General features: G+C 47.0%; 1 protein-coding gene across 2 annotated transcripts in view; it reads right to left on the bottom strand.

Moving 5' to 3' along the window:
* Positions 1-26077, bottom strand: part of LOC120845191 (metabotropic glutamate receptor 5) — a 460349-nt gene that overhangs the window by 56668 nt on the left and 377604 nt on the right. For both annotated transcript variants that reach the window (XM_040503389.2, XM_040503390.2), the window contains exon 6: positions 18894-19140. In XM_040503389.2, coding sequence (XP_040359323.1) covers positions 18894-19140 — 247 coding nt within the window. The remainder of the gene's footprint in view (positions 1-18893; positions 19141-26077) is intronic.

Below are 26077 nucleotides of genomic sequence, written 5' to 3' on the forward strand. Positions count from 1 at the left end.
TTGCACGCGCACTCGATGACATCAAGTGCGCGTGCAATTGTACTGGATCTTCATACATCCGCGTTCGCCAACGGTTTGCGAACGCGGATCCGCTTCCAGTGTGAATGGGCGGTTACCCAGGCACCACACAGTATTTCGCCAATATTGGCGTCGGATCGGAGAAATCGGACCAATATCATTCTGATACTGCCGATATTGGCGCTGAATCGTAATGGTCGGGCTAGCATTGCCGTGATGTGGCCGATGTCTGCGGAACATCACTTGGGTCGGCCAACGCCACGCTGATATACAGAATCCAGCGCCGTTTTCCGGTAATTTGTCGGGTTTGAACCGGTTATATCGGTCGGTATTAGGTTCTTCACCGCTTCTAAAACGATACTGAATCGCGGTCAATCGCGCCGGCCAATCGCGGCGGCCGCCGCTGTTGCCACGGGCCGCGCCAAGGACGGCATGGCTGTGCCCCCGCACCGAGAAAACATCACGCCCACGGGCCGCGCGGAGGGCGCGTGCCGTACAAACAGGCGAGAAAAAAAAAAAACTATTTTTTTTTGTAGTAACTTTTATTGGAGATTAGTACAAAACGGCGGGCGCATGATGTTCTCTAAAATCTTTAGTTTACAAGGTCTGCGGCCCAATTAATATTGTTTTTATACAACCATGTCTCAGCGGTGATTTCAGGTAGCGCGTCCCGAGCTAGGGGCATCCTAAATTCGGCAGTAATTTGCGGCGCGTCCGCTTGGGGGTCGGCGGTGGCACACTTGAACCCCCTTCCAAGTTCCACCGTATCTGTTTCGGAGCCAAAATGGCCGATTAAAGACAAAATAGAAGTCACGTGCAGTTCCCCGAATGGCCGGTGCAGAGAAACGGCGGCGTTGTGATCGCTATTAGCTCGCTTCTCAAATACGGATCCGTGCCACATTTTCAGTTTTTCAGAGCAGGCTCTATGGCAGTTGCCCAACTGATCGGTTACCTCTATAGTAACGCTGGCTTGGCCCAAGTCCGCTGAGCACTGACACCGCAGCGGCCGCGGCTATGTTAACCGATATTCGCCCATCTCTGACCAGAAGTCGAATGATATCGCCGATTCTGGCCCACATTTAGAACGATCGTTAACCGATGTTTGCCCAATACTGGGCCGTGATGCAAAACATGAAACTGGGCCAATATTTTGCGTAATATTCCGTCGACGCTGGCCAGTGTCGGCGTGCCGCCTGGGTAAGTGTCTCGTGAGCATAGAGCGTGCACGCCCAGCCAAATCATGGCCAAAGGCAACGAGCTCGTGCTGGTCGGCCAACGCCACGCTGATATACAGAGTCCAGCGCCGTTTTCCGGTAATTTGTCGGGTCTGAACCGGTTATATCGGTCGGTATTAGGTTCTTCACCGCTTCTAAAACGATACTGAATCGCGGTCAATCGTATATGAGAATGGCAAAGTGTGCCGTGAGGCACACTTTGCCATTCTCATTTTGCAAGTGACTATAATCATAGGAGGGAAGAAGAAGTTACCGAACAGCCGAGTCGCTGTTTTCTGTAGCTCCCAGATTTTTTCGCTAACAAATTGGTTCCGAAGTATCTGCGACTCTGCAAAAAGCTTTAGGGTATGCTCGGGCCCCGAAAACTCCCAGAGGTTCAACAACATGGAATGTGAAGCAACCCTACATCTCGACCAAGCAGACCTCACCCTGGCAGAGCAAGCGAAGCAATACTGGAATGACGACGACGGCAATCCAAACCCCTGGATCATCGTGCTGCCGTGCCACTTCAAAAACCGAAGCTACGACACCGTAGTCATCAAAATCACGGACGGCCTCAACCTTAAGGAAACATCACATCCGAAGATCGGACAAGCGATCACGCTTGCCACCCAATTCACACCGGATGAGAGGCTCGATACCTTTTTTTTTTTTTAAGTACGAGAAGGTTCTAACCTGATAGCAGCTGACATCTACCGCCCCTCGCCGAAAAGTAAACTACTACGACTAACCTCGATTAACATCGACGGCGTCAACAGACCCTCATCGACCTCCCTCGCCATGGGCAGAGACCAGGTCAGAGGAGTTGTTCACGGTCTGGACAATCGAGACGATGCCAGCCTACAAAACAGTATCCAAAGTCATAATCGCAGCATACTATCAGCACACAGGATGGGAAGAAGCAACACCATGCTCATCACCTTCGCAGGCGTTATATACCTTCCAAGGTATATAACGGTAGACAGAGTGATCACCAAAATCTACCCCGACCAACCAAGAAGCATTCTTTCCCTATGCTGTCAGAAAATCGGGCACAAAGCAGAAGTTTGCCCTAAGAAATAAACCAGCATCACTTGCCAACAGTGCAGCCAGGAATTTCCCCTGGCCTCTGAACTCGCAAAGGATCATCAATGCATCCCTTACTGCCACAACTGTGGAGACGAACATTCTCCTGCAGACACTCAATGCCCTACCAGGCTCAAGGCAGACATAGACCTGAATCACAGCATGGAGATGAGAAGACAGATGCAACTTGCGCAAACGAAGAACAACGGACCACCACAACGAACCACGCCAAAAAGTGCCCCATTCTACGGCCCAACCGCCTCAAATCCATAGCAGCTGCTTCAGGATGATGAGTTTCCACTCCTGCCTGACAAATCCAACCAAAGGAAAGACGCGGAAATGCATCTCACTTCCCGTGGGCCACGAAAGTCGAGGACATCCAACAACACAAAAAAAAAAAAAGATACCTCCAGCCAAACCGAGGCCACGTGCTAGAAGCCTTAGCATGGGCCTAGCCAGAAGCGTGAGTAGGCCTTTACAATACCTCATAGCTCCAAATAACACACCAGCACGCACAGCACGCATACCGCAAACGTATAAAGAAGCGTTAACACAAGCTAGACGCCGCCAATTGACAGAGAATTCAAGCAAAGCAAGGGTTCAAAACATTTAAGCTAAAGCTTTGCAGGCCACAATTATGGAGATGGAGGAGAACGAGAGTGTCGCGCCGTCAACGCCCTCTCTACCCCTCTCTACCCTCCTGCTCACAGAGTAGAGAAATCATACCTGGCTTGAACCCTCAAGCCACGGCAATAATAATGCAACGTGTGAGACAGACGGAAGTCATGCAAAACCAGATGACTCTCCTAGAGGAACACATAAAAGGTTTAGACGCCAAGATCAACATGCTATTGAACAGAAAAAGAAGTATCCTTACAGAACCAACCGGCACCAATAAAGTAACACGTTCAGAAACCCCTGAGCCCCAACATTAATAAACAGAGCAAAGAAAAGCAAACAGCAGACACAGTAATACGGCAATGGAATTGTAGAGGCCTCAGAAGAAAAAAAGGTTCAACTTCTTTTCTACATCCAACACGCGGCATGTAAACCATATATAATAATATTACAAGAAACAAATGGAGACTTCAGACTCTCTGGATATCAGAAATTCACTGAGCCAAGTATTACACGCCTGCAAAAACGGTCGCGTAAGAATCAAAACCCAAATGGACCTCAAACACCAACCATGACTATAACATACGTGGCGAATAGTATCCCCACAATACAACTAGAAACCGAATAGAACAACTCAGAAAAACAAGAAATGGCAACAATAGAATGCCAGCTTCAAGGCAGCGACACCAAACTGGTAGTGATGAACGCATACTGGATCCCGGGATACCATAATAGCAAAAACAACTGGATCAAAGACTTTGAGGACAAGTACAAGGGAAAGGACCTTATAATAATGGGCGACTTCAACAGCCATCACACGGCATGGGGCTACTCTAACGCCACTCCAAATGGCATAAGGTGAGAGGCAGCCACGGGCAACAACAACCTGTCCCTATTAAACGACATCCACACCCCGACGCGGACTGGGAATAGCGTAGAGAAAGACACAAATCCAGATCTCACGTGGCACATCGGCCTCAACCTAACTCGGTGGGACAGCATATTATAAAACCTGGGCAGCGATCACTGCATTCTAATAACACAACTCACAAGCAAAAGCAAAAGAAAGAAAGAACGAGGATCAGGATCGCGAACAGGAATTACCAAAGGGGAAAAACTTCGAGAAGACTTAGAAAAGGAAGACGCCTTGGAAAACCCCTCCACCTGGGCTGAAGAAATCAAGACGGCATTCCAGAAGCAGACAAAGCACATTACGAAAACCGAAAACGCACCGCTTAAAGACCGGCACTTCATCGAGCTATGGGACAAAAGAAGGAAAGTGACCAAGAGGTTAAAAAAGAACAAGATAAACAAGCACTTAAAGAAAATATTAAGCATTACAGAAGAAGCAGAGGACTATGCCAGCAAGCTAGCAAACGACAACTGGCGACGGTTTGAACAGACTCATACATACACCTAGAGTATGGCAAATTCTCCGATCCCTGTTGGGGGAAACCAAACCCAAGCATAGCCTACAAAATTTACAGCTCAAACTGGACAAAAACCAACATGACCTGGCAGAAGACATTATAATACATTTTTATCCGTCACAACCGGGAACTGACACCCTTCCCGATTACCCCCCCCCCCCCCCCCCCCCCCCCCGACGAAGAAGGGAACAAATAAGATGGCATTAAGAGCCCTTTTAGCTTAAACGACATGCTCTCGGCTCTACAGAACATCAAAAGAAGCACAACTCCAGGAATAGACGGTATCACCTACACGCTCTTAAGAAACCTTTCGAACAACTATCTGCAGGCCCTACTCAAGGAAATCAACACAGCCTGGGAAACAGGTCACCTACCAATGGAATGGAAAGAAGCTGCAATCGTACCACAGCCAATCCGGGTAAACCGTCTGACAAAATAACCAACCTAAGACCAATCTCCTTAACGTAATGCGTGGGGAAACTGGCTGAAAAAAATGGTACTGCAGAGGCTTAAATGGCATCTCGAAACCAAAGAAGTACTACACCACACAATGATGGGCTTCAGAAGACACGTGTCCACGCAGGACACCATGCGGAGAGTCAAAAACGACCTCTTTGACCACAAAAGCACGGCGCAAACCAGGTTACTGACTGCTGTGGACATCCACAAAGCATTCGATAATGTGGCCCATTCTGCCATACCAAAAAAGCTAGAAGAAACAAAACCGGAGCAATGAATGTTCAATTACGTGAAAGACTTCCTCTCAAACAGGACAATTACAATCAAGGTGGGTAACCCCCTGAGCCCAAAATACACACTACAGGCCGGGGTTTTACAAGGAGCCATTCTTTCACCGACTCTGTTCAATCTTGCCCTCAAAGACCTTCTGGGTCAACTCCAGAATATATTGGATCTAAAGTCTGCATTATATGCGGATGATAATACTCTTTGGTGCAACAGGGGCTCCCTAGCACAACAAGAAGAAACAATGCAGAAGGGACTCGACGTCATAGAGGAATACGTAACATCTATTGGACTACGGTGTGCACTAGACAAATCCGAGTACATCTTTGTGATAGACAGTAACACCAAACATGCTGAACAAACCCGCAACCTAATTATCCTTGAGCTACACAATCACGTGATACCCAGACAGCAATACATACGGGTCTTGGGGTTCTACCTGGAACAAAGCGGGAAAGCGGACAAATGGACCCAAAAAATAACAGCACAAATAGATCAGATCAAACACGTGATAGAACGGGTGACGCGGAAAAGAGCAGGAGTGAAAGAACATGAGTTAAGAAAGATTATCACCGCACTTATCAACTCAAGACTCATGTACGGGTTCCCATACATGAGTATTACAAAAACCCAACAAACAAAATTAAGACGCATCTCAGGAGGGCCACCCGCCTAGCACTGGGGGTACCAAGATTCGCCCCTTTGACCAGGATAGAAGAGACAGGCATCTTTAACACCTTAGGGGATCTAACAGATCTACACAATTCAGCGCAGTATCAAAGAATTCAGACGTCTAAACAAGGCAGGAAACTCCTCCAAAAAATAGGACACAAAACTCGTGACCTTCCAGCTATACCAGACCTCGCCCCACCGTGGGATCGGATTCCCCGAATTAACACCAAGCCCATACCCAAAAACATGAACCCCGAAAAAGACAAGGAACGAAGAGCTCGAATCGCACAGCGCATTCTCAATGAACAAGAAGACATAACCTACTATTACACGGACGCCAGCTATGACCCCCAAAACAAGAAGGGCACGACTGCTATAGTGGGCCAAGAAATGCAGACCACGCACACACACAAAGACGCTCCATCTCCCACCAGTCTGGAAACCTTAGCCATAGCGGAGGCCATGAGGGACCACGCGACCAAGGCAGATATCGCAATCAGAACCGACAGCCAAAGGGCCATACGCAACTTCAGGGACAACGCCCTTCGCCCACACCATACAACTATGCTAACAGACACCATGATCAACCAACCTCAGAACACGGTGACCATAGAGTGGGTACCGGAGCATCAGGGCATAAAGGGGAACGAGCTTTCTCATGAGCTCGCCCGCGGAAACCTCAATCCGGGCGTCCCCATCCCATGGCCCCATTCCTACGACCCCTACCTTCATAGGGCATATACGCCTAAACAGAGAAAGAGGACACTTAAAGAGCTCCGAGAAAACAAAACATTACTGAACAGCCCCTCTCGCCTACTAAACAAAGAAGACTCAACTATAGTGCGGAGAGTGCAGACTACAAGCCTCATGACTAAACACCTCAGACACTGCATCAGCGGCGCAAAAGGCACACCACAGTGCAGCACCTGCGGGCGATATCCCAGCAATGCCCATCAGCTATGGGACTGCCCAACGTAGCTGCCACAACTAAAGCAGCACAACAAACACTTCCAGCCAAACTTAAGCCCGGGAGCTGGGAGGAGTGGGTCAACCCCCTGCCGGGACCAAACTAATCCTCTGGCCGCTCTTAGTTCAGCACGTTAAGAACGTGTTGGGCGATGAGTGGTAAAGTAAATGACCCAGGACGAATTTTTGAGTGCGAATAAATGTTTACTCTCCCTCTCTATGCTCACAAAGCCTAACAGTTCAATGACGGAGTCATAGAGTGCCCGCTCGCAGATTTGGAGCGCGAGGATCTGGTAGTAGAGAGCACTTGTCGGGGAGGCTGGTATTCAGTGCACAACTTTTGCAGCGGCGAGGACCCGAAACATGGTTTTCAAACCCGACGAGAAAAGAAGCGATACCCCGAGGAACGCGAGAAGCACGAGCAGGCATTTTATTGCTCGGGACAAGTGTGTTTCGGCGTCTCGCCGCAGCGGGGCGCCCGATACCTGACTCTTGTCTGCCACTCTACCTTTTTACTTTTGGCTGCCGCGTCTCGTGGCGATCTGCCAGGCTTTGTCAGTATAGAGGAGACTATCCTATAATTCAGTGTTGCAGGCGCTACCGAAAAAGAGTAACGAAATACGTTATTCGTTAGTCCGAAATAAAAGGAACGCGTCACCGACCTGCGTAACCTCAAAATAAAAGGAACGCGTTACCGTAACCGTTAAAAAGTAACGCACGCTAGCTTTGCGTTACTTTTTAATTATGAATTAACACGTTTAATTATTTTGAGGTGTCAGGTATAAAAAAAGCGCCATATTTCAAGAAACATTATGTTCCTCCGCAAACTGAACACAACTACATTATTTTTTTTTTTTTTTACGGTTTCATCTAAGTACTCGCGAGAAAACAAAAGCAATGAAATAAGCAAACAAACTTCAAACTTCCTATGGCTTGGCGCTTAGAAACGCGGACAAAATTCGAGTGTAATTTCTTTTTAAGTCTTGGGAAAAATATGTAACGAGTAACACGTTACTCGAAATAAGCAGCACAAGTACGTTACCCATTACTCTTTCCCAATTATAACGAGTACGTTACAACGTTGCAGGTAACGCAATTACTAGATACGCGTTATCACCAACACTTGTATAGTTTCGAGATTTTGTAGAAATCTGGTGGTAAACATCGGGTACTATTTGCTGCAGAGTTGTGGAAGGTATCGGGTTTTGCGCGTATAATTTGTTTTTAAACACAATGATTTTCAAATTTATAGTAAGGATTCCGAGTAAGCGAAGTGCACCTTATTGCACGGCAGTGTTAGAAAAACGACCTTAAAACCAAGGGAGAAAGAGAAAGAGAAGGAAAGAGGGGTTGATTGAAAATAAGAAGAAACCTGGAAGTTTGGGGTTTCCAGTGCTTAGGTGATTGTTTTCAAAGACACACGTCGCTGCTGTCACGATCTTCTATCAGCATTTTACTGAGATAACTTTTTTTTTGTTCATCGAGCGGAACGAAAAGAGCCTGCGCAGTTTCCGCGAAAGAAATCGAGTTTAGGCTTTTTTCTTTATTTGTAGCATACGTGTTCCGCGTGATAATATCGGGAAGAATTCGTGGTTTTACCCGAAAACGAAGTAACACCCTAGGTATAAAGCGACGGCCCGTTAACCTTGTTGTCCGACGGGGGGAAGCTAAAAGACGCCAGGCGACAGCAACTCAATCCCGAAGAAAGGTGTTCTCTTCCACGCACAACAACTGCGCACCCTGGACGCCAGGAGGCGGCGGTTTCCATTTCGCCACAGCGGTCGATCGTTGGGTCCCTCGTCAGATTCAATTTCCGAATTTCCAATCAACTCTAATGGGGAGTCGGGAGAGAAATGGTGGAACGCGGCCAGAAAAGGACTGCGCCCGTATTGGGGTAATGCTCGAGCTGTAATTTTCATGTATTTCGGGTTTCAACTGTCGTTTACACGCGAATAACTCGTGCGTTCTGAAGCAAGGTAGTTTTATCTATTGGAAAATATCCAGGCGTCTCATATACGCTAAAAAATGTATCAGTTCACATTTATAATAAAATGTTATGTATACACTATACGACATCTCGAGCCTCTACTTTCCAGCAAAGCACTTCGGAAGTAACAACTCGCTGCAAATCTACGAAGCGAGCTCATCGAATGACGATGCTGAATATATTTAAATACCTTAAAATGTCCATAAATTAACCCATGGAACCCGCTGAGAACCGAAAACAATGTAATAGGGAAAATGAAGACGAAAATTGTTTTGAGTGTCTCTTGTGTACTACACGGGGTCGACATAACGTAGAAGACTGAGCTCGATTAATTGGGTAAAGTGGTTCTTTCACAATACTGCATTCGGGTCAGTGACTGGTAAACAAAAACCAAAGCAAAAGAAAAAAAAAAAAAAGAAACCGGGAGGAACAGGCAGGAAGGAAAGGACCCTTATGTATCCACTTTCGATGTTGGAACAAGGCTAAGAAATTAGAAGGATGATTGATGAAACAAGTGGGACCCTCCCCTCTCATTTTTTTATAAGCGTACGTTGCCCGTGTAAAAAAAATGGAAAAGAAAGAAGCAAAAATCTAATCTAGAGAAATCTGAATATGAAAAAGAAAAGAACATTGAAAGAGTAGCCATTTGGAGATCACAGTCGCTCAATCTTTGTAAAGTCTCCAGACCTAATGTATAATACGCCAAGCTAACGTTCGCAATATGCATATATGAGAAAGGGGGAAAATACAAAACAGAAATATACACACAATAGTGCGAAGGAAACAAATAAGCTAAACCAAAAACAAAAAGCACAATGATAAAGGAATGATAATACCTAAAAAAGAAATACTCTTGGAAGTGTATGCCGAAAGCTGAGCTCTTACATTTGTGCAGTGTAGGTGATATCGCACACGGTCAATCTGATTTCGCATACCAGTTCGTCCAAGCTAAAGTTACAAATAATTCATGCAGAGCTGACGTAGCATTGCTAACTTAGGTAATACCATACACCTTGTCGTAGCAGTTGTGCGTTTAAAAAGTTCTGGTTCGCTGGCGTATCAGACCATCCTAAAAAAGAGCAAACGTCTTTGTTGGTTTATTTGGACCCTCTACTTTGACCCGAGGTCGTGTGTGAGGACGGGGGAGGGAAAGGGGGGAGTGAGAAGAAATGTATTATCCTATAGTCCCGGGTGTAGCCCAGGAAATATTCTAAGAAAGCTCTTCGGTCTTTGTCCGGGTCGCAGGGAATGACCAATTCCTCGACGGTAGTTAACTTTATTGGGTAGTCAAGGCTGCCCAGCGCCGTGACTCTGTGGAGAGTGAGTGCAAAGCAGTCCCAGATGATCTGCCGGGTGGTTGCCATTCTTCTTATTCTGCACAACTTACACGTGCCGTCTTCCTCGGGGCCGCCAGGACGCTCCCATCATTGTTCTGTGCCACCGCCCTCTTTGCCTTCATGGCTGGGGTAATTGCTGTATTTGTTCAAACTCTTTCGATTATGATGTTGTCGGCTCTGGCAAAGTTTTCAGGGATGGGGTCATGTTCATCTATCGATATAAGGGTATAAAGGGCCTCGCGCCAGCGTGCCAAAGCCCTGGCCACGAAACTGTCCGAATCGAAGGGCAAGAGAGGAGCATGTCCCTCATGGCAAGGCTCCCGTGTGCTCAGGCTCCCGGCGGGGTCGCTTCTTTCTTATAACGCCCTAGCCGCCTGGGCGACTTCGTACTCTAGAATGATGGAAGGACCTGGTAGCCAGCAGATCATAGGGAGACGCCCTTTTCTTTTCAGTCCTCCTGATATTATTTGCGGCATGAGGACCTCATAGTTTGATGTGTCCACCTTTTTGCACTCATTGTGTGCTTCTATGCTGTCTGTGAAAACCCAGATGTGATTGTAGGTACGACTGCTTGCCGCTACCACGCGTGCCCCGTTGGGGATAGCTTCAAGCTCTGCCATCTTAGATGCATCGGAGCCTCTCAACGGCTGCTATCTGCTCAACGAGTTTCCTCCTCGTTGAGCAGATAGTAGGATCCATTCCACGTTCCTTTTTCTTTGTCCTGCAACATCCATGTAGACGTAGGCATTGGTGTGGTCGTGTATTGCACCTTCGATTATCTTTGTGTTTTTGCCTGACTTCGTGGTCCCTTCGCCCTTGGTGGCCCTTGCCCACGCCACTCGCTGATGGTGAAAGCCCTGTTAGTTTTACTATCTCTTAATCATTTGCCTTGCGTCTGAGTGGAGGCAGCCGTTCCGTGTCGTATCCTAAATACTTCAGGATCTGTCTCCCTGTCTCTGCCATCTTGAGCCGACCCAAAGAAACTTCTTTGTTTGCTTCGTCTCTGTCGTCAAGATTGTTGTTCCTTGAGTGGATAGTTTATTATTTTATTAGGCTCATAGATCACCTATTCAAAATCGCCATTTTCGTTCGTTGGGTCTTGGATAACCTGGTGTAACTGTAGGAGTACCGCACTTTCGACGTCAGGAGGGCATTGTCCAGCGTTTGGCGACCTTGTCGTTTGTGACCCACCTTTTGGTGGTGACTCTTATTGGGTGTGAGGTACTCTTCCATGCTCGGCAAACTTTCTGCATCTTTTATTTGCTCCCTCCGTCCTGATCAATGAGCAATACTAGAATGCGTAGAATTTGGTTCTAGCCAGCTGCGCCTGTCCCAGATTGAACTTGAAGTCTGTTTCCTCTGCTTCTTTTCTGTCCCTCTTATCACCGTGATGTATTTTGTCGTTTCGGGCGCCATGGCCATTCACGCTTTTCGAATTTAGGACTCAATCGTGTCCAATGTGCTCTGCGACGTCTTTCTCCTGCTACCCTACAGAGCCTTCCTTGCTCCATATTGTGACATCATCTGCGTACACAGTAAACCAGAGTTCAGGGATTTTCTCCAGTCTTGGGGAAGGTCCGCCATGACAAGATTGAAGAGGGTCGGTGATAGCACTGTCCCCTGTGGCACCCGATCCTGTTCGGCCGTTCGGCATTACCCGCACTCTGGGTGCTTCCAATCTTGAACGTGAGCTTCCTACCCTTCAGGAATGCCCAGATGAAGTTGAGAGCCTTGCCTCGAATCCCGTGTGTTTTGACACTCGTCAACACCGTCGCAAGACTTGCGAAGTAGAATGCATTTTTCACATCACCAGCTATTATGGGGTCCGCTCTGCTCGATCTCTCCAATATTTCCGTTTAAGGCATTAGGAGCTAGGAGCTGGAATGCTAGGTGCTGCGGTCTTCAAGGACTCTCTGTATCCTAGCAAGCACCATCCTCCCGGCATATGCATATGAATGTCAATGAGATGGGTCTCATGTTTCGCAAAGTCGTTGACGGTTTTGCGAAGTTTCGGAATGGGTACTATCCCTCAGTATCGTCCGCCCACTGGGCAGACATCCAGCCTCCCATGCGTTGTTGATTTTCTCGAGGAGTTCTTCCGCATGCGCTTCAGGGAGGTTTCTAATCATCTGGTACGTGACCCCATCTGGGCCTGGAGAGCCCGTGGTCTTACACTTCCCAGGGGCTGAAATCATATCGCCCATGGTGACAGATACATTTTTTTCTCTGCTTGTTGGTTGGTCTCTCTATCTTTATCATAGGTATCCCCTTTTTGTGTGTGTGACCGCTGCGGAAAAAAAAAAGGTTGGCAGCCTCAACTGCTCTATCTAAATTGCTATCGCTATACTTAAAACTTCTGGCTCTTTGTTTTGTTTGGTTTTGTTTGATATCGCCCGTTTGTTTTTCGCCTAGTGTACCCTTAGTAATAGGTGTTAGAACCTCATCAACTAATGACATTGAAAAAAAGAAAAGGAAGATCGGTGGCCAAGTCTGTTAACAAACACGGCAGCTCGGAGCGTGTGGAGCGAAACCTCGCGCTGCGGAACCCAGGGCTAGGCCCAGGGTTCCTGGGTTCAGTCACGACACCTGCCGATTTCGATCTGGGTGAGCATCGTACCGGTGGGTGGTCCTTCATCACTATTCCGTAATGCGCGTTAAATACCCCAAATCAGTAGGGGTATTGTAATGGTTAAATATCTTATAGACAACGAAGACACCAGGCGCCTAGTGGGGCTAACCTACTTCCCTCTGCTGCTGTCTAAACAAACACAAGACATAATTATTTTAAGCAGAGGAAAAATACCACAAAAAGATAATTGCAAATACTATTTCTTTAGTGGCCCAACAGAACCCCCCCCCCCCCCCCCCCCCCGCTTTCTTTTTCCAAGAGAAAAGCCTTTTTCTTTACGTCCTTCTGACAATAATACTTTTACGCCGAGTCGCTCGTAGCGATCTCAAGTTTGTTCAGTGATTCTGATCAGGAGCCGTTTGAGTTCCCGCTTACAAAGGGTATTATGGTTGATGTCACGTTTAATATTCTAAACGTAAGGGAAAGTGTCGCTGATTTCGACTTAAACTTTCTTTTATGGTGACCGGAACGACAGAAATATAAATGGACGTGTAGCTTCAATCACTCTAAGAAACAACGAAGAAAACATAATAACTAAAATAAAAATCTCCAACTTCTTACTTCACGAGGATTATATGGTCCTTCATGCGTTAATCCTGTCCGTTAACCTTCCAGTGCTTCGTAGAGGAGGAGAAGCTTAGTGCCGATATCGAATTTTTTCATCCGGAAGCTCCACGGGCCTTCGTTAGTCCGAACCTTCCTAATGAGGCCTTTCGAGAAATAATTCTCACATCGTTAGAGGAGGCGTTTTAGTTCCCCAACAGCCTTCTTCTAAAATGGCGCGGCGTACTCTGTCATGCTCGCGGGATTAAAACAAAAAAGACGAACGTCAAGCTCTGCCGTCAGTTTGTTTATAAATGATCGAATTTCAATCACCAAGCAGCTTGAATAGCGCAAACCACTAGGCCTATTATCTTTGTGATTGGTTCAGCAATGACAGAACACGTACAGAAACATGACGAACGCCATGATGATGGGCTATTGATGCTGTCTGATTGGCCCCATCACCTCGTAGTGTCGGGTGCGTCCAGGCTTAAGGAGAGACGAAGTATAGTCCACACGCTCTGGTGACTCTAGGTGGTGTTGGTTTGGTGCGGCGCATGCGCGTTAGTGGTACACCTGTATGCGTTTGTGGGAGCGAAACACTTGTGTCATAGCGGGGGTCTTGGCAACAAAACCTAGATAAAAAGCCATAGGGCTGAATTTTCTGCGTCACGTACCGAGGGCCAGAGTGAGTCACGGGTTGGGCTGGAGTGCTGGTTCAGCGTTAGGCTGAGGCTCGTGTTCTGACTGGTTAAACGAGCTCCGGTTGAACGCTGGTGTAAAATTCGTGTTAAGTATGGTCCACGCGCTCACCCTGGGTAGGTCACGCACAAAAAATTGCCGCCTGCGGAGCGTAGTTGGCAACGCACGCGGCAGCCACGCACAGGAACGGGCTTCGAACCCCGCTCAGCCTGGTTCTTTATTTTTATCAATCAATGTTCTTCTGGGAAGTTCAAGCTAATTCTCGGTCATCATTGTGTGTTCTGATTCTGAACACTACTATATGTACCACGTGTCTAAAAGCAGCAGTAAGGCTCTGCTTCGGGAGAGTCATCCTGCCATCGCGGACGCAAGGTGGTGGTGTCTTTTTCTTTCAGTTTGTAGGCACAAGTTCTCTTTATTACGCATTTATTTTAAGTTTTTACGCGAATATATGTTCCTGTCTGTGGCAATATAGCAGTAGGGCATTCTATATAGGTGGTGCTGTCCGTGCCCGAGATACCCACAGGCAGCGCCTGCACGCTCTGTAGTGCTTCTCTATTTCTCTTTTTACTTATTTTCTGTAGCAAAACTCACTGAGTCGGAAGTCGCTTCTAAGCCTACTCAACACACGTCTAAGGTGTGAATGTCGTGTGCCTTTCACCACCCTAAAGAAAACGTCGTGAGTTCACTTTTATAGGGGCAGAACTTGGAAACAGCCATTCATGGTGAAAAATAGTTAAGGATCCATGCTAATGACGAAGCAAATAATGCGATTACAGCCGAAAAATTCCGTGTGTGAAGGAACAATCAGGAAATTAAACGGCATAATCCTCAGCGCGTCACATTTTGCTTTTTGACTAGTCGTATTCTAAACTTCGTCATTGGCTAGAACCCTTCAATTGTTATCCTGTAATTTTCTGCCTTCGTGTTCTGCAGAAAAGTGAAATCCCTGACTTTTCTTTTGTGAAAAACGCCACCGTTTAGCGACACTTCAGAGGTACGATTTTGCGTCCTTGTAAGTGGGAACTTTTTTTTTTCTTCTGCGGATTACCAGTGTCGTTGCAGCTTTCTTGACATGGTAACCGGAAGGGGTGGGAAACAAGTCATACAACACAAAGCTCCAAACGCAGCTAAAGTTTCGATTAGTCCGAAACATTTTTAACCAGGTCCACAACCAAGACAAATACACACCAAAAAAAAGTTATTGACCACAACCAAATATTTGACCTGTTCCCGAGTCTACGATTGGGCAGCATTTTAGTGAGCATGTCTCAACTACACGCGGATGGCGAGAGAGCTCTCGCGGGCTCGAATGGGCTTCTCCCGGGTGCTGCTTTATTTGCCGGTGGATGTCAGCCTGTGGACGGGAGCCAAACAAGCTGAGATTTGTAAAGGAAGCACGGTTTGGTCGATTGCGTTCAGCGTGAAATAGAAGACAATCGCAATTTCAGCTTCCGTCCAAGTCTTTGCTGCGGTTCTCAGTTCATAAACAACGAGCCACCTTCTTTGTTTTTTTCTTTTTTGCTTCCGTCAGTAGATATTAGAGACTTCTAGCAACGCCGTTACCATATTACCATTACCGTACTACCGTTACCTTTGCCAGACTGCGCAGGCGCGACTCGTACCGGCGTCACAAGCCTGCAACGCGCTACCGTGGTCGCCTTACAGTGATACCGCGTCCCTGTGTTCAACATGCCGGCGTTCACACTACGTCACTGCAAGCGTTGACGACACACTGTTTCCAAATGCTGGAGGAGCCATCTAGAAACGCTCGTAGCAGCAAATGTTGATTGAGGAGCCATATTTCGTGGTGAGAGCTGCTTTTATAACGATCTTGGCACGTCAGAGGACGGGACTGGTTTTCTCTTCTTTCCACAATAAAAAAAAAAAATGCTTCCGATGGCTTTTGGGCTTCTTTGGTGGCTCTGTGCTGTTTGTTTAAAATATTTTACAGCTAACGTCTTCATCACGCGCTCGTTATCTTCCGCCGCGCTTTGGCTGCGTGTAGCTGCGTGAGCACTCTTCCGCTTTAAAGACGAGAAATCTCGTGCTTGATGTGGAGCTTCGACTGCGCTCTTCCCGTGTCACGAAAGAGAGCAAGGCGCATTATCAGAACAGTCATTAAGCGCTTATAAACAAGAAAAAAATACTTTATATCTGTTCCGCTTTAATAGTAGAGTAATTATATAACACAACACTTCCCTTCATTTTGACAACATGGATCAAAATAATCGTGTTGGAATGAGTAGGGCCTAACCGCGGTAAGCGACCGCAAACTACGTGAAGCTAAACTGAGGTTAACGCTGACCGTGTAACTAGGACATTACACTTGTGCAGAAAGCCAAACTCATTTCATTTTTTATTACAATTCAGTGACCAGCACGATACCGGTGCTTTCCGCTCGGGAGCAGCTTTTCATGGCATGTCAGAAGAAATAAGCAAGACAAGCTCATATATACCTTTTTCGCATAACCTCAAACCAGCCAGTAACTGAAGTATCCTCAACCCGGTGCATTTTTGGATTGCCCGCTGACACAGGGTATGCAACCGCCAAGGGTATAGGCGAAAAGGCTTAAAAACGGACGTCGTGCATGAGTTAGTTCCGAGTGCTCATTTTTACCGTGCTGCAATTTCCGAATATCTACGGTTGTCTGGCTACCACTGCGTGGTGGATGGATAAATAATTATAAAAAAGCATAAGAACAATAGCAGCAAGCGTGCCATGAGCACAAGAAGCTGTAGCGCGAGTGTGGCTGCAATGTTATTGAGCTTCGCATTTTCCCCAAGAATCCTTATTTATGAAGTCAGTCGATTGCGAGCTTGAATCGCGAGAGATTCGTATCAGAATCAACGTCACGTTTAAGCTCACGACCACTTCGTCTACGACAAGAGGACCGATTTTAATTCCCGGTGCAGGTGGTCCAATTAGGTTATCACTGCAAGCCCCATGGTATGTGAAAGGTATGAAAAAGTTTACATGCCACCACTCAAGATGGAGCTATCAAATGTCGAGAGCTTACCTGCATAGACTACATTAAACTGCTCATATATACAGGGTGTCACAAATGAAAATTTATACGGTCTTTTTTACCGCAAAAATGAACTAGGCATCGCCGAACGCTCATTCTCCGCCCAAAGGTAGAGCAAGAGGTCACAACCACATGCCAAAGTTTTAGCCCGATCCGATAACTTAATAAAAAGTTATAAGTGATTTTCTGAAAATTTCAATGGGAAAATGGAGCCCATTTTTGCCCATTTTCGGTTTCTGGTGCCATAGAGCCCCATGTGTTTTAAAACTCCGTCGGCCGCCATTTTTCCATTGAAATTTTCAGAAAATCACTTATAACTTTTGATGAAGTTATCGGATCGGGCTGTAACTTTGGCGTCTGGTTGTGACCTCTAGCTCTACCTTTGGGCGGAGAATGAGCGTTCGGTGATGCCTAGTTTATTTTTGCGGTAAAAAAGACCGTGTGAATTTTCTTTTGTGACACCCTGTACTTCGCTGTGGAAACTCAATCAAACCACCCCACCGTCTTCGTCCTCGTTCTCTCGAAGAGGCAAGGTGATGGCCTGGGAGTAGCCAGCTGGATTCAACCGGACAAGCTCCAACCCAGTTATTGCCGCCCACCATAGCCAAGTCTAGCCAAGTTCCCCCCATACCCACACCGTTGTCTACCCAGATAGCTGTGCTGCCAGAACTAGCCGGTATTTCTTTTTCTAAGCAGCTAGACGGCGTAGTCGGCGCCGCAATTCTCAAAATGGCGGCGCCGTTTAAGAAAAGGTCTATTTTTGATCGGTGCCCAGGGTGCGCGAGCTCAAGCACGCCCTTTAGCTTTGACTGCATTGCCAAGGAACGCTCTCCCTGAGTATTAGGAACCGGTTTATGCCGATCTCTAGTTTTACCATTATTTCACTTTATTGCGCCACCTTTTTATAAATTATTTATTGCTGTCAGCTTTTGTCACCGGGTCACAGCTCAGCTGCGGTACCACGGTACGAGTCGCTGGTGTGGTAAAATAATTTTTTTAAAGGATTTGAACGGTACCCGGTCGCGTATACGCAGTTGGTCCCACGGTAATGACAGTCCGGCAACGGTAGTACGGTTTGCTGAAAGGCCCTGTTGTGAAAAAATTGCCTTATTCCTAGTGGACGAACCTCGTTTTTTTGCTCCCGTTAACAGACGAACCGCCTGTTCATGATATCTTTTCTCGCTTTGAGAGTAAAGGTACGTTTATACTTCAACGTAGCGTTCCACGTTGAGCACCAATTACGGATACGATCTAGGTCTACTTGCAATCGGAATGCATCATCTGAACTTAACTTGAATTAAAAACAAAAGCGGACTCAGGACAGAGCCCAGTAGAACTCCTGATGTTACATCGACATGATCCGAATTTTCGCCGGTCAATACCACACATTGGCGACGGTGAATAAAATAATTTTCAATCCATCTAAGTACAAGCGAGTTTATGTTTAACATTCTAAGCTTATTAAGAAGGAGTGAGTGCGAACCCGTGTCGAGCAACTTTTGAAAATACAAAAATACAAAATTTATTTGCCCTCTTTGTGGCTAGGTTATGGTACTATTCAACAAGTTGCGTAGTACAAGAAATACTCTTGCGCAAACTCGTTGCTCTTTAATTAATAAGTTTCTTGTTTTCAATGAAAAATAATAAAACTGAAATTCACAAGGAAGTTGGGCTGAGCTAAAGTGACCTGAAGTGAACCGAAGCTGAACTAAACTGAAATTATTGGGAAGTCTGCGGGGCGCCGTGTCTTTCTATTTCTTACGCGGGATCACAGCGCAGGAGACAGGGGTAAAGGCGTGTGAAACTGAAACTGAACTGATGTGAACTGAACCGAACTAAACCTGAACCTGAAACTCAACTGATCTAAACTTATGCGAAAGCCGTCGGCGACGCCGTCTGAAACTTCGAGCGCACCCACCTGCCGAAGAAGACGTATTTTCCGGCGACGCGGAGCCTGTTGGTGGCGTTGATGAGGGCCTGCACGGTGAAGCCCTCGCAGAAGCAGACGACGACCCGGGCGGCGGCGAACTTGTCCAGGCTGCGCACCACGTTGTCGTAGTCGTCGGCGTCGGCGTCCGTCGGTATAGCGTGCGAGTTGGCCACGCAGATGCCCGCGTCCTTGGCCCGGCTGGTGAACTCGTCGATGCCGTTGTAGCCGTAGTTACCTGCAAGTACAAGGTGGAGAAACAACAAATGAAACGAGGTCGCAAGATGGCCGTGTTAAAAACAGCTGCGGTCACTGAAGTATATCACCCTTTAAAAAAAAGCCTGTGCGACTATACTTCCCCGCACAACACTCGGAGAGCCCATCACCGCAACTTACGGAGGCAGCTCAGCGAATGAGAATGCGGAAACATATCTTTAGACCAAAAAACGCAGTCTGAGTTGTGACATCAAGCAATGCAAGCGTGACGTTTTACATTGCTTAATGTCACAACTCAGACTGCGTTTTGCGCTCTGCTGCGCTGTGGTGCACAGCGCACACCCTAAACTGTTGTTCGCATGGCGTAAAAGCGAGAAACGCTAAGCCCAGTGTCACACCCTAAACTGTTGTTTTCTTTTTTTTATGTCTAAACATGTTTTTAGTTTCGTCATTCGGGAACTTTTGTCTGTAGAATGCCGCGATTAGCGCTCCCATACGCTTTCCGGGAAAGTAAGCGCTCTAGATTTCTCAAGAGTGTATCGGTGGTCGTGGTTCGCAGCACATGCACATAACTATGGGCCATAAAAATGAGAGAGAGGAGGCGACTAGAGCGCGCGGGGACGTCAGAACACCGAGCTCTGGTTGGAATGAGGAGTGGGTTGACGAAGCAAGGCCCCGAGCTGCGTTTGCTCGAGGCTCGCGAGACGTCGAAGCGTACCGAAAGTAGGAAGATCACGCAGGATGTCGGACAACTGAAGGACCTTCCTTCCGTTTCTCGTCCTGTGAATGATTATGCGGAGCGCAAGTTCGTTTGCTTTTCCGCAAGGGTAGCTATGACGTCAGAACTTCGAGCTTTGATCGGCTTCGACTGGAAGGATAGTGGGGAGACCTCGAGGCAGCTAACGCTGAGGTCTACCCGCTATCCCTCCAATCAGAGACAATGAAAACTCGGCGCTCTGACGTCACCGCTACCCCTAAGCTAGAAGCAGACGGGCTTGTCGCGCTTCGTATAACTCGCCTTTACCTTTGTGGGGACCCTCTCCCTGGCTCCTCCGCTCTCCGTGACCTTGCCGCTACCTGCCGCCGTATTGTCGGGCGCTCCTTCGTTCCCCGTGACCTTCCCGTTTCCTGTCGCCGTCCTGTCGCGGAACGTCCGAGCTCTCCGGGAGGAACGGGGCAGGCGCCCCCTCACCCAGCGCTGACGTCGGAGGATCGGCTCGCAGCAAGGTTCCCGATTGGACGGTCGGCGGGACAAGGACTTGGGAAGGTCTTAAGAGGGGAACGGAGACAAAGGAAGAGGGCTTGGGCTGCCGACTTCACAAGGGACCGGTCATGGAGGCGAGCTCGGACGGCGCTGGACGCTGGCGCAGGGAGTGCGGGCACTACGTCGAGTGGCGGACTCGGCAAAACGGACCGTACAGCGACCCTGGACGACGACGTCCCCATGACGCGGTGTGGACGAACACCGCTGGGACTCGGAGAGGCTGCTCGGGCAGCCGACTCTCCCCCGACCTTGCTGATGACCGTCCTCCGATCCCGAAACCCCCCAAGGCAATGAGTGCGTGAATAAACCCTTTTGCCGAGAGCGAAGTATTGAAGTGTCATATTCATCCGGAGACAGGGTTTGTGGGAATCGGAGCTAGAAGATGCCCGCACCTTCTGCCCAAAACAAATATTTTGAGTGGAGAGCAGCGCACGATCAGACAGGTTCAATGTGCATTGCCGTCCAATCGGGATTGTGCTTCTCTGGGCATGCAGTGAAAGATACGGGGGTGCGTGCCCTTGCGCAAAACTAGAGCGCCGGTTAAATCTTGTCTCCAGAAATTCTGCAGAAATTCGTCTCCGAATATAGTTGACCTATCTCCAGCATTATGGGGTGCCTCAACAGCGCGCAAACGGTCATGGGAGGTCATCGTTGAAAATAAGAACGCCTTCAAAGAATTTAAAAGTCAGTAAACAGTGGCCGCGACATTCGGACTCGCACCAACTGCGTTGAAGAAAACTACGGAGCTTTTTACAACGCAAGCACGTAGAAATTAATGTACGCAAAGTAAATATTTTCCGATGCTTTCAACTTAAGAAATAGATTGAAAATATGGTTCCGTAAACTGCAATTATGCTTTTGTAGTAAATGTACCCATGCGAGATTCTTTTTTCTTTTTTAGGTTTGGAAGTATATTTTTGTGTTCCAAATTTAGCTCAATTTTCGGTCTGTTTTTCTGCGTATCTATTCGGCTGGAACAGGCGAGCGTTGAACAGACCGAAGATCGCACGAAATTCGGAAGACGTGGCAATTGTTCCACACCAATATTTTGAAAAAGGAGCCACGGGTGGATATCTGAATGTTTATCGCACATAAATTGGATACACAGTCTTACTTATACCGTATCTGCAATTTTAATGATGAGAATTGGCTTTTGGATGTCCCGAAATTCAAGCTTTCTTTTTGTTATTTTTTTTTTTTTTTGCTTATGTAGCATTTAGCCTAAGGAGCGCGTAACGCGCCACCCTTGGTGGCGTGCCAGAAGAGGTGTGCGAAAAACGAACCAAAGACTACACAAAAATCAAGGCAGCAAAAAGTCGGAGGACTCTTAAGCTTCGCCTTTAAGAGTGGAACGCGATGGCGTTATTGAATCCTCGGCCCGCGTGTGGCGTATCGCCTCTGCACGCCTAGCCTTCGTCTCCGCCTTCTCGGCTTCAGTCTTACGTTGCCGAGCCCGTCTCCGAGCAGGAGCAGACATTGATGCGGCATCCGCACTCGTAGAAGAGGACGACCCAAAAGAACGCCCCGCACGGGTAGACGGCACCACATCCATCGCACACGTTTTCCCCCCCGGCGGCCTACGGCGGCCCCGCGGCAATGTAAGCATTCTCCACAGGCCAGAGCTGTATATGGGGAGAGTCTGGCCGGTTGATGTGGAGACGAAGGCGCCGGAGAGGAGAAAAGTGAAGGAACGGGAGGAGAGCGCCAAAAGAGCGACAGAGAAGGGAGCAAAGAGGAGACGACCGCCATTTTGACGCAACGCTGTCGGCGACGAGCACTGTTGAAAGTGAGGCTACGCGTTGTCTGCTGCCGGCTTATTTTTTTTTTCGCCTAATTAAAAGTTTGCGTTCAAGCGTGCAGAAACTTCATTCGTTAGCTTTTTAAGCCACCGAGGAATAACATTATATAATTTTCTTGCCAGAGCCTGCCAAATAAACAGAAAGAATCGAAATTCAGATGCCGATCCCATGCATTCCGCCGTTCGAATGAATGAAAATGGCGGCCCTCCCGCTCAGTTGGGAGCAGCCGGGAGTTCACGGGCATGCGCTCACGCCCTCGCTCTGCGCCGCGGTCTGATTGGCTCACTCGGGAAGGGGCGTTACAGTGGCGAGATTATAGACTGGACAAACTCTCACCATATACGGCTCTGCCACAGGCGACCGATGATGGCAGGATCGCAGCGCCACTGCTCGGCGACGGGCAGAAACTTTCCGCTCCTCCGAGGCGGATGGAAAATGTACGCTCCTCCATACAGAGGCGCCTAGGTCATGTGGCTGTGGCGTCATGACCCTATCGACCAATCAGGATTTTGGTGTCACGCCGGCTTTTCTGGCACGCCACCGAGGCCGGCGCGCCACGCGGTTAAAAATACATGCGCGCCATTTTTCGAGAAACGGGCTCCACGTCGATGTGCCTGTTGCGCAAAAGCGAATATGCGTTTATAGATACCATATTTCCGATACGCGTGTAATAAATACGCTCGTTAAAAATAAATAAGCGTGGAACAGTTTTCTTATTTTGCGAATTTCGTGCGAATTACAGTCAATTTTTCGCACATGTTTTCGAGCCCTAGTATCTATTGATTTTCCTTTCCCTAAATGTCACTTCTATGTTTTTTGTATTGATTATGAATATATGATATCGACGTTTATTGATTGAAGCTTGCGATCGCTCTCCTGCGTGGCAGGCTGATCCTAATAATGTAATGGCTAACTTCGGAATTTTATTTTATTTTGTTTAAGTGGGATGCTACTTTTCTTGACTGTATAATGTGTCTATTATCCTTCTCACCCCATACATATTGTTAAGAACGATTTTTGATCTGCTGCATTGAACTACACTGAGCTCAACACCTAATAGCCGGCTCCCGGCAGTTGCCAGAAGAGCGGGCATTGAAAGCATTTCTACGTCAAGATACTCTGACTGCTAACTTCGCTGATGAGTTACAGAAGAAAATCGACACATTTTTGCATTTATTTTTTCCTGTAGAAGTTTCCTTACTCCAACAGAAAGAAATGTGTGTTCTGGGTTCTATAATTCATTATGATATATTGGCGTCCATTTTAGTAGAAGCTGGAGCTGAACAGTAAATGTAGGCAGCACAAAACTGCAAGTTGTAAGCGAAATAAAACGAACCATGTTTCTGTATCACAGCAATAAAATAAGCAGAGCAAAAAAAAAAAAAACTTCAAAGTATACACAATGGCGTCAGAGATAGCGGGAAAACACCACACATCAGACAACTCAGGATTATCTGATTCAAAGTCTGGGAGCGAATTCCGGTAATTTTAATGAGAAAATGGCGGCCTGCGGTGCTCGCTAATACATAAAATAAATTACGCCAGACACGAATAAAAAAGGTGTCTCATTAAAAGTCTTAAAACTTTGCTTCTATCTTTTGGGCCAGATAACAGAGTTCGATGACTTATCCCAACCGATGGGGTAGAGTCTGAGAGTTAAGAGATGCGAAGTTTATGCTTGCGGCGCAAAAACTTCGTTCCGCTTATAATAAATAATAATAAATCTCTTTATTTCGTTTCGGAGACGAAAACAGGGGACATTGACAAAAAGCTGCAACTGCAGCTTGACGAAGGTCCGAGCCCCCTCTTACAGCAGGCGAAGAAAAATACATATAAATATAATTACACACATACGGCTAAGAAAATCTCAGCTAACACCCAGTACATCCGGCATCTTTCTTTTCTGTTTAGCCTGTATATCCACGACTTAATTTGTTTTTCGAGCAATACATTTTTCGAGAATAAAACACCACGTTTGTTTCTAATCAATGCGGAATAGTTAAGCGAGAAATGAGTTTACTAAGCGCTAGATAAGCAGACTCCGACCGGGTGCGCGTGGTCGTTAGACTGAGAAATGAAGCTCTCGAAAAATGTATCCAATATAAATCTATGATAGTAGTTAGTAAAATTTCGAGAACAAACTAAAAAAAATTTATACTGGTGTTTATTCTTATTTTTTTAAGATTTACATATTTGTTTAGTAAAAGCCGTTAAAGCTGCACTTTTACTGTTTGTGAAGGTGGGTTATACGGCCAAGGTGACATAGTATAGGTGTTTCATCGTAACGATCAGTCGGCTAATTAGTAAAATGTGTTAATTAAATCTTTAATTAAGTTGAAATCGGCATATAGCTGCAATTAGAAACTTGATGAGTGTCATAAAACCACTTAATAAACTCGTTTTAAAAAGATATAATAGGGGGGGGGGGTGCATATTACGGCATTCCGTAAAAACGCTCCGTTTGTACGCGTTTCTAGGTTTCGGTTTAATATCAGAGCGCATCTCTGCGCCGGCGGCTATGCTCCCTAGTTGCTGAGACGAGTAACACACGTGCGCCCTACTTCCCGGCACCACCAACATCCTGCGAGAAAGGCGAGGGGTTGGGTTCGCGCCGCGACCACTGGAGAGCAGGACCGGGAGCGCGAAGATGCGCTCCGATAAGAAACCGAGACCTAGAAACGCGTCCAAAATTAACAAGTTCTTTTTTTTCTCTCAGAACATTGTAAAATGCTGCCGTTGCGTTTTATTCTTCTAAATGTAGTTGACTTAGGGGTTTTCGATGACGCTCAGCAAGTTTCTGATTGGACCAATAAGTTTATTTTCAGTGATTAAAAAGTTAATTAACAAATTTTAGTTAATTGATCAATTTAGCGTGACAATTAGCCTTTTAGGCTATGGTCCCCTCGCCGTATAACTCACCTGCGCAAACCGCGTAAGTGTAGCCTTCACGGCTTTTTTAAAACAAATCTAAAGCTTAAAAAATAATAAAAAGATACCCTGTAGGAGCACCATTAAAAATAAGAATTATAAATAAAACAAAATACTTTTGGTAATTGAGATAAGTGTCTGCACAGGAAGCATAAAAGAGGTCCGGAAAGTTCATTTCGACCTCATTTAGAACTTGAGCCTCCTGCATCGTGACTAATCAAGCTCATACCCGATGTAGAATATGCTGCATGCTCACGGAAGAGCAGTCACCTTTCAATGCGCTTCCAGTATCTTAGGTAGTCAAGAAATCTTATAGAAAAATCTAGTTACAACAAACCGGAATATTAACCCATTCAATGTGACAATACGCAGGATGTTCGGAATAATGCGCACACCGAGGAGGGCACGGGTGAATCGCCGCACACGATGTGGCCTTTCCCGAGCCGCCTACTGCACCGTCGGGGCTCTTGGCCTTGCGCCAGCAATGACAGTACCAGTCGGTCCATTAAACGCTCCCCCACCGTTCCCCTGCCTCCTCTGTCCTGCTTCGCGACCATCCCCCCCGTCAACAGCCTGCAGGCTTTCCCACAACCCACGACCAAAACCTCGTCCCGTTCATTGTCGTTGGTCCAGCGAGCAGACCACCACGCTCGAGCTGCTGGCTTTGTCAGAAAAGAGACATGGCCATCAACAGATTCTTCCCCCGTCTTCTCCCAATGGGGAAAAAAAAAAAGAGAAATAAAGGAGAAGAGGGCAATCATTACGAAGAAGCGGGGACCCGCAAGGCAGGCAGCAGCAAGTTCAAGTGCCAAAAGGCGCGCGGGGGGAAAGTGGAGCGGTGGAGAGTTGAGAAAGTCAGGCGAACAAACGTCAATTACCGAGATGAGAGCGCGGTTGGACAAGGACCACTGTACATTGGAACAAAGAAAGGTCGCCACAACAAAAGCCCTGCGTTTTCTTCTGTTTTT

The sequence above is a fragment of the Ixodes scapularis genome, unplaced genomic scaffold (genome assembly GCF_016920785.2).
Source record: "Ixodes scapularis isolate PalLabHiFi unplaced genomic scaffold, ASM1692078v2 PGA_scaffold2__306_contigs__length_199485367, whole genome shotgun sequence".
NCBI classification, from domain to species: domain Eukaryota; kingdom Metazoa; phylum Arthropoda; class Arachnida; order Ixodida; family Ixodidae; genus Ixodes; species Ixodes scapularis.